This window comes from Chroicocephalus ridibundus, chromosome 4 (genome assembly GCF_963924245.1).
Source record: "Chroicocephalus ridibundus chromosome 4, bChrRid1.1, whole genome shotgun sequence".
NCBI classification, from domain to species: Eukaryota; Metazoa; Chordata; class Aves; order Charadriiformes; family Laridae; genus Chroicocephalus; species Chroicocephalus ridibundus.
In genome coordinates, this window is record NC_086287.1 from 55,388,856 (window position 1) to 55,408,676 (window position 19,821).

The 19,821-nt window shown below is 41.5% G+C and overlaps 1 protein-coding gene across 2 annotated transcripts; it reads right to left on the reverse strand.

Annotated features, from left to right (window-relative positions):
• Positions 1-8,473: 8,473 nt before the first annotated feature.
• Positions 8,474-15,749, reverse strand: LOC134515125 (serine protease inhibitor A3M-like). 2 transcript variants are annotated; one of them, XM_063333750.1, is made up of 5 exons: positions 15,610-15,749; positions 12,187-12,849; positions 11,045-11,315; positions 10,265-10,412; positions 8,474-9,429 (listed from the first exon to the last, which is right to left on the reverse strand). In XM_063333750.1, the coding sequence occupies exons 2-5, from the start codon at positions 12,830-12,832 to the stop codon at positions 9,235-9,237; spliced, it is 1,260 nt and encodes a 419-aa protein (XP_063189820.1). In that variant the 5' UTR covers positions 12,833-12,849; positions 15,610-15,749; the 3' UTR covers positions 8,474-9,234. The 2 variants fall into 2 exon arrangements, with proteins under 2 accessions (XP_063189820.1, XP_063189819.1); XM_063333749.1 differs by lacking the exon at positions 15,610-15,749 and adding an exon at positions 13,262-14,603.
• Positions 15,750-19,821: the final 4,072 nt, after the last annotated feature.

Sequence of the window (19,821 nt, forward strand, 5' to 3'; positions counted from 1 at the left end):
ATGAAATTTTCATAGTACAAACATTCATGAACTTTTTTTTTTTTCAAGCTGTACCCCTAGAAAAAAGACAAAAAAACCTTAAAACCGACTCAGAGGAAATACAGCACCACTCACTACACTGATGCAGACAAGACAACGCAGAACATTTAGCAAACTGTTTTGCAAGCAATGGAGTTAATAAAGCGCATAGTTTACTAAGGATTTATAGCTTTCCTCACCAAAACAACCACAGCCTCCAGGATGACTCCTGCCAGACAGGAGAGCAGAGCTAAGACTGCTAGGGCTAGGGCTAGGGCTAGGGCTGGCGCTTGGGCCACCTGCTAGGCACTCATTGCCTGCTGCGACCGGCAGAATTTAAAGCAGCTGAGTCCTGCCTGCCTTCCCCACAGCAGGCACAAACTTGGATTTCACTGATTTTCAGAAAGTAGCATAATGGTTTTTCAATCTCCTACCTCTCTGTTAAGCCTGACTGAAATTTGCCAGTGAGCTGCAATGTTGTGGAGGGTAGCTAAGAGAAGGCAAGTGGCTACAAACATGAAAATTTGATGCTGTTTCCTTTGGAAACCAAGGTGGTTGTTTTATTTGCTTTGCGTTTGAGGTTATATGAGTCACACTTTCTCAGTTTTTACAGTTCATGTGACCCCATTTCTTGCTAGCTATCATGAATATTTTCATCATCCTTACATTTACTTGTTAAAAAAACCCCAATTTATTATATATTACCTTTTTAATAATGATGCATCTCCATTTTTCTCATCATTAGCTTTTTTTTTTACGTCCTCTCCAGGAATAGCTTGCAGACAGTCCAACACCTGGTGGAGTGATTTAGCAGTGCAAGGTGGATGAAGAGTAGGTTTGCTAAACGCTGAAACTCTTTTATAACATTTTAAGACCAGACTGGATATTCCAGATCACCATACATTTCAACTGTGATCCTGTGTCATTTACTAATAGGTAGCATTGGAGGAGAGAACTTTAAAAATCAATTTCTAAAAGCATAATGCTCCTGAATCTAAGCTTCTCTCTAGTTACCTGCAAAACCTACTGAAGAACTGTGGTAAAATTGGTTTGAGCAAATAGTCAGTTAGTAAATCCAGCGAGTCTATGTAAAAGCATGAGACAGAAAAGACATTTGCTTAGATGAAGTAATAGTGACTGGGCAGCATTGTGATCCAGAATCCACCTTGGTAAAGAGCACAGGCTATACCTCCGCATGTAATTGATCTGGAGCAGAGCAGCCCAGCAGTCCTTCAAACTTAAGCTGTTGTCTGATTCTAAGGGAGAGACATTGAGCCTTAAACTAGAGTCCTGCAGAAGCACTTTGGAAAGGGTTTTCCAAGTGTTGACAGTGAATTACAGAACTGGAAAATGATGAAATTTTGCATCTTTGACCTGTTTTTCATTGTATGCTTTGGACAGAAAGCGGTTTGCTTACCAGAGAAATGCAGCTGACCTCAGTTTCCACTGCTTTACACTCAGTACAAGAGCTACAGTTATGGACAGATAGCACTAAGCATTCACTTTGCCCACGCAGAAATAAATTTCTAAAGTAGAAGGCACCTGTTTACAGGTTAGATTTATCTCGGGTCAGTGCCTAGGTAATGGAAGAAGGACACAAATATGGGCTTTCTAAAGCCCAAAGTACAGAGTCTGTCCATCGCACCTGGGTAGACACAGGTCTTTTCCAACCTTTCCTATTATATTAGCTCACATCTTCCCTCAATAAGAAAAGCCTGAGGTTGGCAGTGCAAGAGGTGGTTGAGAGCTCAAGAACTTTTATTGAGTTTCCTTGGGCTGGGGCTGAACACTCTCCCCAGAAAGTGCTCTCAGCCCAGGTCTGTCATGCTGGGGAGCACCAGGAGGAGATGCATGAGGAACAAGTACAAGTTCCTTCATCCTTCATCATCTTCACAGCTTTTTAAGCACAACACTCAGTCCCTTCTTCCCTGTGTCAAAAAAGTATCTACACTCCACTGAAAGATGCACATAGGGTGGAGGAATCCGCTTAGTCTCTCCTGTAAGTTCCCATTCCCAGATCCTTCCCTACTGCCTGTCCACCCCCAACCAGACGCCCTGCCTTCACACCCAGGTCCTGCCCTTCCTCAGTCCACAGTGATCCAGGCTCCCAGAAAGAAGGGTTCCTTAGCAGTGGTTACGCTTGTGAAATGTATAACAGACACAACATGAAATGGGAAAACAAAATATTGAATATCTACCCAGAAAACTTATGGTTTATAGGCTGCATTGTGAAAGAAGACATGCCCTTAAAAAAGTGCCATATTGATGATCTGGAATGTGTCTGTGTCAGGAACATGTGAACAAGTACTGGGCTGGTACAGCTTGGGGGTTGCAGGATCACCCTGCAATGTGCCACTCCACACACGCTGTCTGCTGTGTGCACAACCACCTCTTTTATTGGCTTTGAACCTGCCTCCTACATGCTTCATGTGATGATCTGTAGCTCTGGCATTAGATCTGGTAATGGCGAACATTGTCTCCATTCACCCAATCTGTGCCACAAATAATTTTTGCTTTCTTATGCTCTCTAAATTGTGTCTTTTCCAGCTGAAGATCTGTGTCCTCAAACAGCCGCTGTTGCAGACCTTTGATTAACCTTAGCACCTTTTTCTGAAGATTTTCTGGTTCTCATTTATCCTTTCTGATATTATAGGACCAGAATTACACGCTCTAAGCCACATGTGGTGATCCAGACCTTTAGACAGTGATACAATGTTCCTATCTGATTTGCTCTTTTTTCTTTCCCATTAATTTCTAATATTTAATTTTGCCTCCTTCCCCACTACTGAGCTGATCTGTATTTCAGCTACCCACCATAACACCAAACCCTTACTCCTAGTGACAGCAGTTGGTTCAAGTACAGCATTTCACCAATCCTGCAGCTAAAACTTAACAAGAAAATCAAAATCCCCACTGACACAGTAACAGCAAGCCAGAAAGCTACTGTTCTTTCTGGTTTCAAAATGAGACAGAATTTTTCATGTCCATTCCTTGATTTTACCAGAAGATGGTGGCACAGGGCTCCTTTTCCTATAATCCCCAGAACTCGATGCTCCATACACAGTTCTACCTGCAGAAAGCAGTGTAGCAGAATCACACTAAAAGTGTGGCTTCTTGCAAGGATCTTACTACTCATAACTGGTATACTGAAATAATAACATTTTACTGGCAGAATTTTCCCTACAGACCGTTTTCTCTTGGTGTAAAGGAACCATTCTTACACAAACAACTTTTAGAATGACAAGTTCAGCAGAGAATAAAAGTTCTCATCTTGGAATGAAGTCGTCCACACAGAGAAACCCCTTGGCATTACTATTTAAATTTAAACTGATACCTTACATTGTTTATCTTTCTGTTGCAGATATGACCTGAAAAAGGCACTAAGAAAATCCCTTCAAGTTACACTTGAAGTTTTTTGCTCCCAAAGCCAGATAGAAAGTATTAGGGCTAAACTTTGCTAAGTGTTATCATTTGTTATTATTTAACAGATTAATATTGTTGGCTACAGTGAAGAAGCAGAAGGCAGATCAGCTAGCTGAAGCAATGTATTCAATAAAATGAAATGTATGTGATTCCATTGCTCATATCCCTTTTCTTAAACGAGTCTTTGACACTGTAAACTTCTGGGATGCTGATGATTCTGACAGGTCACCGAGATGGTTTGATGCAACAATTCTCTTCCCTGTTTCAATGGAGGCAAAGGAAGAGACCGTGTGGCCTCTGCAGTTCACATTCTGGCAGGTCAACACGATCCCTTTTCCATCCATGGCTTTCATTAACATGCCTCCACAGGATGCTTTGGCATCCAGGCTGTACCTACACAGGTTTTCTGTCATGATTGCTGGACCACCTTGCCCACCCTGCCAGCCTAAAAGTGGTGAGAAGTGCTGGAGCATATTTGCCTCTATTTGATGCCTCTTCTCAGTGACCCTGGACACAATGGTGAAAATGATAAGATTCTGACACATAGCATAATGACAGGCATGGGCATGAGGTAGTGATCTCTGGCTGGGGCAACTGAGGCCCAAAATGTCTTAAAATTTCACCCATAAGATCTACCAAAGGGACGGAGTTCAGACTTGAAAGATAGAAGATACAGGAACAGAAAATAAATTCATGTTGTACATTCTGGTATCTGTCCCTTGAATATGCGAGAAATTGTACGGCTTTTTTGACGGCTAAAGAATCTGGATCTGTGTGAACAGCATACCTAAATGAGGTCTAGGCATATGTTCTCTTTTGCATTCATATGCATTTTAGGACCCACTTTTCATTACATCTTTCATCTCCTCTGCGCACAGATGTTTTCTCTTGCTCTGAGATTCTTTCCTGGCTGCAACCAAAGTTTTTATGACAACTACAACACTTAGTGAATGATCTTATTCTATGTTGTTTTTTCCTTTCAAACATTTTCCTTTAGCAGAGCATCTTCCATGTGGGCTGTGTTTCCTACACGAGACATAGTAAACAATATGGCAACTTTTCCTTATTAGATATTTACGCAAGTCAGGCAAAGCCTTCTTCAGATCTTCCATACGAGCATCACGTTGCTATTAACAAAAGTTTTCCAACCACGAAGGATACATTCTTGTTTAGCAAAGTAATAAATCGTAAGTATTTTTTTTTTCCAGATGACTTATGGAAAAGAAACAGAACGCAATCAAAATAAGAGAAATAAAGACTCATTTGTATAAATCAAGCTAATTCACTTGTAATAAATTCATCTCCAGGGGTAGGATTGAACTGAAAAGCTACTTTCATCATGGAAATTCTCTTTTGCAAGAAGCCAGCAAAGTCATTTGCAGCAACACCAGTGCTGAGCTGTGTCTGTGTAACCAGGGTATTAATCATACTGCAAGGACATGGACATGAAATTAATGAATCATATTGTTTTCTTTAAAACTGTTACTCTGAGTAAAGGACAATTACCAAGTTATTTTAAAAATGGATTCTCTGTTAAGCCTGGGACTGGGAACTCACAATGGATATTTCCAGATCAGTGTTTGCTGGCTAACAGTTTACAGGGAATGGATGATATCACCATTGCACACATGGGCTCAGTTTGAGTCTAATGAAAGCAGCCTTGTGTGGGTAAGGGCAGAGGTGCGCTACCCAACAGGGAACGTTGGACGGATGGATACGATTAGGAGGATGTGTCACAGTACTCGGAGATACATGGTGGTCTTCATGCTCCTTTCCCTCCTGAGAATTTGCACTCATCCTAACTCCCACTGCAGTGAATATTTAGTTTTCATTGAAATATTTGCATTTCAAAATGCTCATATTTCTCTTATACTTTTTTCTGCTGGGAAACTCTGCTGCCTCTCTGTTTTGGAGACAAGACTTGAATGCTGAATTAGGGAGTCACAATGCTATGAGCTTTTTTGTTGTTGTTTTATGCTTCCAAAAGGTACTTAGAGTCATGTCAAAGATGAGCTGGGTTGTGAGGCACTGAGACTGCCTTGTAGCTGCCATACAGGTACTCCTGGTTCTCAGCATCCACGGTCAAAAACCACCCTGCACAGCAACTATCATAATCAACAGTTTTTAAGAGCTTAGAGATTCTCTGCTTCAAAACGACTGCGACTACAGGGAAAAAGACTGCTGCTTGTGTTGTGATGAATCTACTGAAACCATTCGAATAGGGTTGGCTTACATCTGGGTGAATTCCAATCTCCTTGAAACAGTAGCAGTGATCAAGGGCTGAACGGATGACATAGCTGTGGGGAGAGGGCTGGTGTGCCCATTCAAGGGCAAGTTCTCTAGATACCAGCGTCAGGGCTCAAATCACATAGCTGGGAATAAGAAAGGTAAGTCCAAAGTTCTGGTAGCATCTTAATCGCAGGGCTTATGTGAGAAACTGGTGTTTCTGTGACTATCTGATTGCTTTGAGCTTTTTGGCATTGAGTCAGCTCCTTTCCTTACCTCTGAAAGGTAAAACTCCTGGAACGTGTACCACATTAGCCCTGAAATCCCCCTGCTTCATGGTTTGTGACAACATACTACATGGACCCTGCCATGGGGCAAAGCAAACAGAGCTTTACCAACAGAAGCTACCACATCAGCAAACAAGAGTCCCAGTGGACCATAAACAAGGTCAGATAGAACAAACTTACTGTCTCCCACACGGCTCAGATGTTGCCAAGAGAAGTCTGGCACTCAGATCTGGTGGGGCACACCTAGGCTGCCCTTCAGGGACCCATCCCAGTGGGTCCATCTTCCCTTGCAGGGGTTCTCAGCTGAGGGGTGGTCTCTTTAGGTAAGTCCTTTTCTCAGAGCTTCGTGTAATTATGTCAGGCCAGAGCTAACGGACGCACAGCAGGTCATTGATCTTGTATGGTTATGATAGGGGGTCTCATACTGCACCGTAAGCTGTATTGTCCCCTTCTGCTGACTGTTGCTGCAGGAAGTCAAGTGGACAACACTTCACAGGGTATAAAGAAGCTCTAGTTCTCTTTCAGGGCTTAGTTTGGATCCAGCTGTCCAATAGACTGAGAGAAGGCATGTGTGGGATTAACCTGTCCTAATCAGATCTGGGGTTTTTTTGCAGTGGAAGATTGAAGGATGTTAATAAAATCACTTACCGACAAATGGAAGACACCGTAAAATATATGTGTTTACCACCGACAAAATGAATACACAGTATGTAAATGAAATTTTTAGCTTATGTCTATCAGAATCCTTCCTTTCCTTCTGTATTGTTAATACAACTAGATAGCATAAAGAGGAACATTCCCTATCACACACTAAAACGGACATAAGCAACATGGACAGATGATGAAAGGCAGATCAATACAATTTTAATGGAATTAGGACAAAATGCCCCCTGTCTCCACAAAAACTTTCCAGAATTGTCCACTTCTTAAAGAACATAACCAGGACTATGCTGAAAGATCAGCCAGATATATTTAGCCCCCTGCTCTACAGATCTCCACAGTATGGATTGCCATGCTGTGACCTATCAGCATTTTTGTGTGCCTTCCACATATGTATGGCATGAGACTAGTGTTTTTTCTCATGTTTTTTCCACATCCTCCCCTTCCAGAGAGATTTAGGACAATCCCTCTTCCCACTCCAGGTCCCTGACACAGCTCAGGGCAAGCTGCTGGTCTGGAGCATGAAGTATCTCAACTGGAGGACAACTGTGGTAATGCCTTGCATCCTGGTAGATACCTCCCAAGCCCATCCATTATTCCAGGGGCCATGTTTGATACTTTTGCCAGAAGCAATCATTCCTCACACTCCAGTGTGAAAACTCCCAGTGCAGCTCTCCTGCAGTTCTTTGCCTCCACTCTCAAAAGCAAAGGCCTGGGAGGCAGATGGAGCAGGAAGTTGCTCCATGTGTTATTTCCTGAAGCCTCTGTGCTGTCCTAGCAACTGTGGGATTTTTCCTAACCTCTTTCCCTTTAGCAATAGGCTGAGAACCTGTTCTTCTGCCACCCCACTCTGATAAAAATCTCACCATCCTGCCTTTTAATCAGTCCTGGTGCACCAATTTATCGGGGTGGGATCTCACTGGAGCTGCTCCCGGCTCTTGTTGAGTTTGTACAGTCACCGCAGAGCAAGCTGCCTCACACCACAGCAAGTTATCTTTGATCTCTACTCTGTAAAAGCCGCTGCTTCGCACAGAGGCGCGGTATCTCCCAATCCACTGAGTGATGGTATCTTGTCCCAGCAGAAGCAATAGCTCAGGGCTTCCACTGAGTTCTTGCTGCTTGGAGCAAAGGGACTCAGACAAGGCAGCAGTCTCCAAGCTCCCCTGAGTCAGAAGCATAGACCCCCATACACCGTACCCCTGCTACAAGCACTGATGGGTCTCAACAGAGCACCTCTGTGCAGAGTGGACCAAGTTAGGGAGAACAGGTCAGAGGACCAGAGAGATGTCAGGAGCAGGGAGCTTGTTTGTTGATCTGGGGCTTGTGTCGCCTTCGCAGTGCTCACAGCACATTGCCAGGACCACTGTAGAAAGAGCAACGTACATTAAGGAGCATCACCTTCCCAGCGACAGGGACTAAACTCCGCTTGCAAAAAATGTATCCAGGGTCAATACGCAGTGGCATGAGTCAAAGCTGTGCAGTGGGAGAACCACTGCAAAAGCAGGAGTTGGGCTGTCCTTGAGGCAGCAGCTGCACCGTAAAGGGTTTGTATAGACCTCAGCAATGCCGAGCCCCGGGCCCCAGTGCTCCACTGCAGTTAGAGTGGGTGATCCGCAGACCCACAATAGCAAGAGAGTGGTTACGTACTTCTTGAAAACAGGTTTTACCCAAGTAGGCACATAAGGAGAGAATGCAAAGAATTGCCACCTCCATATGAGAAGAGCTGGACTCATTTAACAGCCTTCAAAATTTATTTTACAGACACCCTGCTATGTTAATAAGAGTGACTGAAAGTTTTCATTGATTTTGAAAGATTTATAACAGGATAGGAAGAGAACGGAATCACTGAGAGTCAGTCCTTAAGTGATGGATTTAAATGACTGCTTATTTTATTCATCAGCCATAGCAATAATTTATGGATGACATTGTAGCGGGACGATTCTTCGACAGTTTACGCCTAATGTCACTGTCTCTCAAAGTTTTTTGCTGATTCTGGAGACTGCAAAAAGACACTTACAGTGAGTACTACAGCAGAATAAGTCTGTTGTCTCCTTTTGGGGATTTTCTCTTTTTTTCAGTGTTTTTTTAAGATGTCCTAGGCAAAGAGTTGGAACATGTGAGAAAGAACAGGTTGGTTCAGGGTAAACAACAACGACCTAGGCAGCAAAGAGCTGTGTAAGGCAGAAAGGACTCCGCAGGGACTGGCGCAGGTGAACAGTGACCATCAGCAAGTCCCAGAGAAGACATAATAGAATTGCAAGGGATTTCTTGCCTGTTGGGATAAAGCTTTTGGCGAGCAAGCCAGCACTGGAAGCAAAACCACTTAGCAGAGAGAATTCTCTTGCAAAAATAGCATTAGACTTTACAAAAAAACTGTCTTCCAAGGAAAATTTGGACGTGTTAATAACTTGAGTTATTCAACTGTTACATTTTAAAACTGTCAGTTGCTTGGGTGTTTTTTTTACAATTTTTTGCTTATCAGTTTGATAAGGAAATCCCTCATTTACTGCTGAATATCCCTCGATTGGAGAGTAGTCAGTAGCACTAACTAGCCCACATGTGCGAACACGGTAGCCATTGTAACTCATGCTGAAAACCAGCATGCACAATAACTCAGCGATTACTTCTGAGTAGGATCGACAATCTTCCCCATGAAAAGTGTGGTGCTGGTTGCTTTGTCAGAAATCAATATAATGAAGGGCCTGTTGAATTTGATGGTAACGGAAGGACGGAGAAGTCTGTTAAGGATTATTGCTGTGGCTCCTGCAGCCTCCGTTCCGGCCTCATCAACTTCCATCAGGGCCTTGTGGACTGCCTGCAGGGAAAAGGACCAAACGCTGTGGTTCATATACGGGACAGCAAGCAGGGCATGAAAAGACACACTCTTCTTATGGAATATTTAGGAGAAGAAAGGAATGATAAACCCCCCAGTGGACCAAACTTTCTGATGCGGTAAATCTCTAACAGCCTGCAACAGGAGTGTTTTCCATGTCAGGACTGAGTGGGGTTGGCCAGAAATAAAAACAGACACCCTCTAGATGCAGCCTCACCGGTGCTAAGTAGAGGGGGACAGTAACAGTCCATGCACTAGCTGGTCTATTTTCTCAGGTTGTTTGAACTTCCACTAGCAACACTTTCTCTGTTATTCCAAGGTTAATGGACGACTGCTATTTAAATGCTAATACAGGGACAATATTTGGCATCTTTGTCCCATTACATCGTAGCTTAAACTGACTTGGTGAAATTCTGCTACTGCAAACTGGAATTTTCCTGGAAACCTTGAGAATATTAAAAAATTACATACTGATCAACACAAATATAATAACATACTCCTCATTTATAATTTACTTGGCATAATCGCATGTAAACAATCATTTTCCAGTGCCAAGAAATCATTTAAGATCTTGTCCAACTTTTCCATGTACTTAATATCCAGCCTTTAAATAGCAATATTAAAATAATGCAAAGGTGGGACAGCAGACCCTCTCTGTAGAAAAGCACAATTACTAAGCAAGCCCCTACATGTCATTGTGAGTTTTACTTTTAACTTCAGTAGGACAAGGAGGAGAAGCAAGTCTCTAAAAACCCCAGATACAATTGATCAGAGCAACCACCCTGCACCTCATCACCAGCTCTGTTTGTTCACTTACTTGTGAAACCTGAAGATTGCGGCTGCCACTAATTCCAGACAGATCAGCATTACTAGAGAATACTTCAGTAATGCCCATTTCCTTGAACAGGCTTTTAACATCATAAGACCCACTAATAGAAATCTTTGGTAACTGCAGATCTAATCTCCTGTTGAACAAAGAAAACAAAACAACAGTCAAGCCTTGCGGCCTTGTTTCAGCCAGCAGGCTGGAGAGTATGCAATTCAGTGGCACTTGAAAGCATTCTTTTGATTGCTAATTTGTTTGACGGTAGCATTTGTATTCCTTGAGCAATTTTGGCATCCAGAGAGATGTGCCATCTTCTTGTGCCTGCATTCTCTCTTTGATTTTGCCATTCTCTCTTTCTTCGTTGCCGCTCATCCCAGGGCCACATACGCACTTGTTTTGTGGCTAAAGGGCTCCAGAGAGGAAACAGAACAACTATGGAAAGGCTAAAAGAAGGGAAAAGGAGGATAAAACCTAAGACACAGTGAAGCAAATGAATTATGTTAGCACCATGAAAGAAGAGGTATGGTAGCCAAAAGACAGCCAAGCAAGTCTTGAGGCAGTTGTTACAATGCTGCATCCCCTTCTGTCAGGTCAGAGAGTCTGCAGTTGCTTATCAACTATGCTCTGCTTTGGCTTGTCTTGGGAATCACTTAAAACCCCGCTTTATGAAATCAGAACATTACATCCAGGAGAAGGTGATCTGAAATTAATGCTTTCTCTTAAAAATAATAATGTGTCCTCAAATATAGTAATCCATCTACCTAGATTTACCTGGTCTCAAGTTTGTTATCCCATTTACAAACAGTTTCCTTGGAGAGAGCATCTTCCACTTGCTTCATCTTTCCATTGTCAGGCAGAATGAGCAATGCTCGTGCAGTGCCCTTGTAAGGCAGCTCTACCACCTCGCAAGAAAGATCCTGGTCGTAGTGACTGTCATAGTTACCGTCACGCCGCATCATGTTGACTCTAACAGATGCATTTGTGTTCACAAAAAAATCATCCTCATATGTACGCAAAGGATCAAAAGAATTTTCCCAGGCAGCTATTAGGGGAAAGAAGAAGATGTTGCACTCAAACATGTGAAGGTCATAACAAATGGTTGATATAAATCAGACCAACTTAAATGTTAGGACACTGAAGGGTTGTTTACGGGAGGAGAGGATCACTATTCCAGCATAACACACAATAAAGCATTTCAGCTGTGCAGTAAGTTCAGCATAGTGTAAGTCCTGTCTTGGTGAAAGAAAACCAAAGACTGATGAGGACCAGCTGAGAGAGTCCTGCTTCTATTGCAGTCATATGTTCCCATCACTTGTGCCTTTTATGTCATTTAAATTCAACCACTTAAACATTCAGCCACAGGATCTTGCTATGCCTTTTGTGTTAGGCCGTACCTGATGCAAGCTGACTGCACTCAGCCTGGTGAGGAATAAAGGATCCTACCTCTCAAGCAGGTCTCCAGAAGCACAGGCCCTCAAAATGCTATGTCCCAAGTTTTCATGCAGCGTACCTAGTAGACCTGCCATAATACTGGGAACACTGGAAGTGCAAGGATATGAGTCCACTGCGTTTGACTGGCACATACAGTCAGCACAGAGACTGTGGAAACATCTTTGGTCATGATGCCCTCAGACCAGCAAGACTGCGTGCAGGGGGTCCCTGTCTATAAGGCAGTCCAATAGAGTGGGACTTCTCTTTCCACAGCTTTCAGGCCAACTGGGCCAAAATCAAGCAATCAATATTTCTCAACAATCAGCTCCTCTGCGTTTGGCCAGATCTAATCTTTACTTCAAAGGTCCTGCACAGTTTAGCTCCTTCTAAATAGTCACTCTGCTAATAAATCAGCCAGAGTTCCCTACAATTTTTGTTTTCCATCAAAATCATCTATTGAAATACTATTTTAAATATCTTACCTTTAAAATAAATGTAGTTAACAAGAACCAATACAGTACTTGGATCAAGATGACTAATTAACTCAGGAATTTTCCCCTTGGTTTTCTCCTCTACATATTTATTGATATGCTTTGTAGCTTCTTCTGGTTTACGGAAATCGCTAGAAAAAAATTCTGCATCATAAAATTGCTTTGTGCTTTGCAAAAATGTCTCCTGTGGTTCATAACCAATAGCTGTAAAAAGGGCATTCCCTATATTTAATGTGATATTAACATCAGCACAGTTCAGTACTGCTAAAACTTTATGAAAACTTTCATGTATATCACGCATGTGAGTCTCAGTCAGGCAGTCAAAGCCCAGCCCTTCAAAAATCTGAGACAGGGTGGTTGACTTAGCACCAACAGCCAGCATGGCAAAGGCAGTGGAGATGCTCATGGGAGAAAAGAAAACATTTTTATCAGCTTCTTTTGATATAGCCTGCTTGTAAAATCTAAATACAAAATCTGCATAGTTAGAGCCTTGCTTGTCACATTTATGTGCCAATAAATTTTGTGTTCCATCGTGCAGATTAGTATTATTGACTTCGTGGCAAACGTCTTCATGGTGGCAATGGGTTACAGCACAAAGAACAGCAAGGAGTAAACACAGGCACAGGAGATACTTCATCTTCTTTTCAAAATTTTCTGTCACAAAACAAACAGTCATTAGATGAGCAGGTGCTAATGTTGAGCTTGGTAGTAAGAAATAATGAATAGTTTGTTAGCATAAATACTTTACAGTGCAACTGTAAAGATCTAATGTACATAGGATATTTAAAGTGCCCATGGACATGATGTCGAATGTCATTAATAAATTCAACCAAATTATAAATTTAAATGTCAGGCATAATAAAACCATAATATTCCATTGTAATAGCCTTGAAAAGGCAATTCTCTTCTTCATTGTCAATGAAAGTACAGAGCCAACGTCCATAATAATCTCTATTAACTTTATCTTCCCTGGATCATTGTCTCCTACAGGGTACTTCTAAAGAAAAAAGTTACCATGAGGTAAGATGGGGTGTGGGTTTCAAAGACATCAAATACTCCACAGTACCTGCCCAAATGTGGTTTGATAAATGTGAGGAAATGTAAGGCAGCTCACTTCTCACTGCAAGTGGGATAAAGTCCTTCACTTTCATCAGGGCAGCAGCTATCATGGACTATCCGGTGCTCGTTAAATTCACACCCCTGTTTACTTCAAGGTTACTTACTCACATGGCCAGTCATTGGTCACAGCTAATAAGTGACGGATGAAAGTCATCTATGTAAACTTCAAGGTAAAGTTCAAGGCAAAAGCCTGGAGGATCCTGTGCCATGGCAGCAGGGCATTAAGCAGTAGCCATTAAGACGTGGGAAGCAACAGGTTTCCACCAGATAATGAGGTGTGTTTTTGGAACAGAGAGACCCTCTTTTCGGGGGAGTGCAACAAGTGTTTATAACTTGTTAAATGGTGGTTTAGCCCTCACCACGGCTTAACCTGCATGGGATATATGGCTCCCTCTAGAGACACAGGGAGGACCTGGGTCCAAGAGGAAAAAAGCACAGGTTCCATTTGGAATTCAAAGAACGCTCAGACCAATCCCTTTGGAGGTGACAAGGTTCTTCATTATGCTTGTTCTCCTAATGTTGACATGATACATTTCACATGAGCCTCCTAAGGAGCTCACACGAACTCCTGCATAGGAGCTGGAAAAAATCTCTGGTTTACTGAATTCAGTTCCCTGCTATCGTGTGGAGGCATTTCATATAAACCCTCTTTAGAAACCTAGCAAGCTATCTATGAAAATAAGATTTTTGCCTTCGTAGCTTCTACATGAAAACATTTCTAGAACTTTTCTACTGTTATGGCTCCTCTTCTGGTTTCCAGCCAACACAGCCTGTTTGTATCCTCTCCCAGGAATGCGTTTCCCCGTGTCTTGACAAGGTGAAGTTCTCTTGGTCCCGTATTCATTCCCAGATGTGAAAGATGACTGTATCTGCTATCTAAACAAGATTTAGATAGAACTTCTGAGGGCAGCCCAAGTTACAGGATTCTTGGGGATTAACCAGTTGCTTTATTTTTTTATTAGTATAGTGGTCTTTCTTGTTTTTATAGCAAATGTACACACTAACTGTGTATTCTCATATTTGTTAGGACCTGAGTACACTGACTATGTCTGAGAGCAGACAGTGATCACTGCAGTGACCTGGAATATGAAGTGGTAATGCTAAATTTTAATTTCCTGAAACCAAAAGATGGAATATGGCTCTAGATGGGAATATGATTCAACAATTTGCATCTCTTTTTAAGCAGAGCTTTTACTCTTCCTCCAAGCCAAAAAAACCCAACAAAACCCTTATGTACTGCAGACAAATGAAGCAATCGTACTACAGAGGGTGTTTCAAAAGTACTTGCTGTTTAACATTTCATCGACTGTTTTTCTCTAGTTATTTGAGGTATTGCACACTTAAGTGAAAAAATGGATAATTTTTGTCTGTCCATGACCACATCCTGTGTCCAAACAGAGCTTAGCCTACATTTCAAAGAATTTCTGAAGCAAAGCATATTGTTTTTCTCTAGCAAGCAGAAAATGGCATGGCTGTTTTCGTAACTTTTACTATAACAGATCAGTTAAAAAACTTCTCTTAGTATTACAGCTCTCTACAGAAATATTAAAGAAGTACTTCTACCAGAAGCTGAAAAACACTGAATATTGTCATCAAGTTTTCCCCACGTACTTTTCCCTTTAGAGATGATAATCACATTAATTTCAACATTTTGAAATTAGAAAATTTCAGCCACAAATATTTTTTTTGTTACCATTTCAAAGCTGAAGAAACTGGGAAGGTTTTATTAAATCTGGGCTGTATTTTTAATAGGTGAATTGGAAATTCAGAAAATAATTCTCTGCCAAACCATAGATTAGTTTGTCTATGGAAATAGAAGGGGTAATTAAATTTAAATTGTGGCCTTCCACCCACCCCCTACACTCACCCCAGTCCTAATTAGAGAGCATGGCCTTAGCAATTCAGTGGTTGTTTTATACATTAAATCACCAGAAGAAGAGTTTATAAATTGGGCCTGGTTGTTCAGTCGCTGGTGGGATTATGCTAATTTTGAGTCACTGTGAAGGCTGTTTCTAACCTAAAAGGTGATTTCATCAGTATTTGGCTTTAACAACTACTTAATAAGTCCCCATGACTTCAAAGGTTATTTTATTCTAATTTCAGGCTAAGCATATTTCCCCAGAACAGCAGATCCCACTGGTCCCTTGCATATTTCCTTGATTAGTATTTCATGGCAACATCCGCACACAACTGAGTCACAAGCAGACAAATGAAATTAACCTAACATGGAAATTTCACCAACTGCAGAAAGCATCATTTGCAAGTTTCTAAGAAAAATGCATGTGCAATACTTACAAAATCAGAAGCCCTGCTGCATTCCACTGACCATGCTGCTCTCCACACTGTTATTTATACTGCTACATCATCTTCTGCTTAATTTCCATGGTTAAACATTAAACAGACCTGATAAAAATTAGAGCCAACTAAAAAAAAAAAAAAGAAAGGAGGAAACAGAGCAAATATTGATGAAATAGGGCTTCCAAGGATCATCTCCACAATGCAGCCAATAGAGCTGACAATCTTCGGCCATTTGAATAGCAGCTGTGACTTTCTGCCTGCTGCCTCTGACCAAGTGGAGGAGCTTAGGGCAAACATTGTGTAATTAGGACCCTACTGGAAACCAGGAGGTTGTGCCTGGAACCACTGGAAACAGATGCTCACTCTTGGTGCCAGAAGTCAGACTTTCTGCGCTGTGCTGAAGCACACGTGGAGCTGACAGCCACAGGCCACAGCAACTCGGCGCTCTCCCCACATCGCGCCAGAGCCAAACCTGCCTCCTGATCCTCAGCCCGAATATGGACTCTGAACCTGTTGCCTGTACCTTCTCAACCCGGCTGCAATTGCACGCCATTGAGAGGGTATGTGATAGACGTGTTTCCCTGATGGGTTTCCTACTCTGACTGATGTGGTCCCTTCGTACATCTCAGTTCTGTGTGCATCTGAGTTACTGCCTCGGGCAGGTGGTGGGAATACAAGTAGCAATCTCTTTTCTCTACTCCCACACATGCACATACTGCATGTGCACACTCACTTCTCCTTCTCCTTGTCCCCCTCACACAAATTTAAATTGTTGGTATGAAAAAAAAAGGACTGCTCGTTTCTATTAACTTTTTTCCAACAGGAATAAAATGCTAGTGGACCAAACTGACTGAATTTTTCCCATTAACAACAAAGTCCATGACTGAGCGGTGACATGAAATACATTTCCCCGTTTGTGATGACTCTTCTTCCTTTGTACTTGTTTACTCATGTGTTTTGACATTACAAACATAGATAAACATGGAGACAGAACATAGATAAACCTTGTCTTGGCACTCCCCTTCTTTGTTTTCCTCTTTGTTTCTTTTGCCTCTTTCCTTTTCACTTGTTCCTTCTAATTCTGGCTGTAAATGGTCACAAACAGAAAAATCAAAAATTATTTCACTCACTAAAGCGTAGGAGAATAACAGGTCATGGTGGTCAAGGACGAACTGTGTTTCAAAATGGTTATAAGCCTCTTGTTTTCTTTTTCCTTTGTGAGGCCTTGTAATTACTGTTTTGTTTTTAATAATGTTAAGGTACACTTTAACAAGGCATTTCCCTCGGATTTCATTAGAGCAGCAGCAATAAGGTGCTACACCAGCTTTAACCTAAAATGATGAACAGATGCATTCGTGCCAGGTGTACCACATACTGCCACGAGCCATTTACAGTCCCACCTCTCTACTGACCACAGTTTCAGTCCTAAAACTATGTCATGAAACCACGTTAACCAGATTCATAATGATCAATCATCCGCTGAACTAGATTTTGCTTCTCTACTACATATTTTTAACAGAAATCAAAGTCCAGAATACCAAAATAACCAAACAAATGTGGTTTATTCCTTCTGAAAATTAAAAGCACGACAAAGTCTACATTACAGAAGTCTATGCTACTACTGTGCACTTCAGGTAGGTCAGTATCTATACTGCACCTCAACTCGCATTTTGACTTCTTTAGAAGAAATAGACCCCTATAACATTTCATACATTTACCAACAGCTTGCAAACAGCTTCCTGCCAGCTTGTTTTGTTTTGAACAAATCATTCTGAAGCAGGTTTAAAGAGTTTTTGTGTCAATTTAACAACAACAATAGCTGTCCTGGGATTACACATCACAGACACACAGGTTACTTAAATATCAAAAAAATCTTTGTCCCTATAGATCTATTATATCCAAAGTAACACAAAGATTTCTAAGTGTAAAGTACATAGACCACAAGTATATTGACATAGCAGCAATATGAAGGAAACTTAGTGTGGAATTAGGAAGGAAATGGACATTGCCTTCCCCTCCCTTCCCCCTAATATTTTCAAGTTATTTAATAGTCTTTGGGCAGGATCAGGCAGTCAGAGTGCAGAGAAAAATGATTGAAGATGTATACATGTCTGGTGAATTATGGTTCTTCCAGTCTGGATGAGGTTTGAAGAATGAAGAAAAAAGGCCCAATCTGCCCACAGTGGTCATGCCATGCTTTCAACACTTCTTGGAGCACCTCCTCTGCTGCCCTGCCAGGAAGGCAAAATCCATCAGTTTAGAAAGGGAATGTGAAATGGGGATGAAATACAGTCTGTACACAGTGACAAGAACATTCATGAGGAGGGGCAAGTTCTGGTCACCGAAGTGTTTTTCATTTGAATTAGCATCACTAATAATATGTATAAACTAAGTAGAGAGCAAGAACTAGATTTAAAAAATATGTATACTGTTTCAATGGCAATGACCATGAGTTAACACCATTTTTCAGTTGAAAAACCAGTGCCAGTTACAAATTACCTACTAAAATGTAGCAGGTGTGTTACATGTATGGTGCACCAATAACAACTAAACCTCCTACTGCTGCTTGAGAAGTGTGCTGGTTGACAGATACGACACAGGACCTATAGCAGACTTGAGCCCTCCTGAAAAAGGAGCAGGAGAGGAGAAGCCTTTATTTAGAACCCAAAAACTTTCAAAAGAAGGCCTGTTTTTCATTATTTCTGCATGTAACATGCATGAAGTTTCTTTTCAGACTTGAGTGTTTCTGTAATACTAGTATTAGTAACACAATAGCTTTCTGAGGTTTACATATCCGAATGATTTCCAACAGAGGTCTTGTGAAAGAATAGTATGTATTCCATTTTGTTTTCCTTCTAACCCCCAAAATTGTTGACAGGACTGCCTGATGAGAGAACCACTGGGTTGAAAATTGAGGATAGGTTGCTATCTCTGTTGAGCAGCTCAGCTTTGACCTTGGGAACATCACTAACTGTTGTGGTTTAACCCCAGCCAGTAACTAGAACCACGCAGCCACTCGCTCACTCCCTGTGTGTGTCCCCCATAGGGCAGGGACAAAAGGGAGAAAAGAAGTGGGGAAAAAATCTCGTGGGTTGAGATAAATACATTTTAATAGAAGAGTAAAGGAGGAGGGGAAAAAAAATAATAGTAAAAGAGTATACAAAATAAAGTGACACAACACAAGTTGCTCTCATCACCCAATGATCCATTGCCTAGCCCGTCTCCAGCAGTGAACGTGGATTCCACCCCCCCAGCCAACCCCTATTTATATACTGAGCTTGATGTCTGTGGTATGGAATATTTCTTTGGCCAGTTTGTCCTGTCTATGCTCCCTCTCAGCTTCTATAGGAAGCTGAAAAAGCCCTTGACTAATGTAAACTTTACGTAGCAACAACTAATACAATATGTGTTATCAATATTATTCTCATAATAAATCCAAAACACAGCAGCTACTAGAAAGGAAATTACGGGACAATAATGCTGTCTGATGGGCTTCAGTTTTCTCATCTGTAAGATAAAAATGACACATCTAACCTCCTCGTTGAGATAAAATGATGTGAAAATAAAGTTATTTTCAATGGCCTTGAGCATCATTTCGGTTCTTCATTGAGTTTAATGAAGACAGAATAATTTTTTATCGGTTTGGTACCATGGCACCTCCGTTGGTAATGATGATACACAATTTGAAAATCTATGGTCTGCAGGATGCAGCTTTATAGAGCTTCAAAGAGAAACTGGGAATGTTCCTCAGTTGCAAGCTTCCATAAAAAGTCCTCTGGACTTTACAGAAGTCTTCTTTCCTGGTGTGCTTAGTGCTTGCATCCAAGAGGTTCTAGCTACCTGGGTACATTACAGCATGAGGAGAGGTGATTAAGCACACATAAATTACAAGTATTAGTAATCTGCAGGTACCACATGACACTGCCCAAGCCAACCCTTTTACCAGAAGTTTTTTCCATTCATGACTAGAAAATGCAAGTACCTATTGCCAGTACCTACAACACAAGAGTCTGGTAGAGGAACATGGAGAAGGATAAGATCATTGTGCTTGCTAAAAAGTTATGTTTTCACCTTCCAGCTTGACCCAAGCACCAGGCCAGCAGGGATTGTTTCACTTGAACCTCTTCATCTACTGCCAGTCCAATGTTGTGCTTTTAAAATCATACTATTTTCCTGTGGCAATACACCTGAATCCTGCTCTGGCTATTT

Coding starts and splice junctions, on each gene's coding strand:
- LOC134515125 (XM_063333749.1), bottom strand. CDS start 13,364: ATGATAGCTGCTGCCCTGATGAAAGTGAAGGACTTTATCCCACTTGCA. Junction 11,316..12,186: donor TAACTACATTTATTTTAAAG/GTAAGATATTTA, acceptor TTCCCCTAATAG/CTGCCTGGGAAAATTCTTTT. Junction 9,430..10,264: donor GCAATCTTCAGGTTTCACAA/GTAAGTGAACAA, acceptor TTTTCCCTGCAG/GCAGTCCACAAGGCCCTGAT.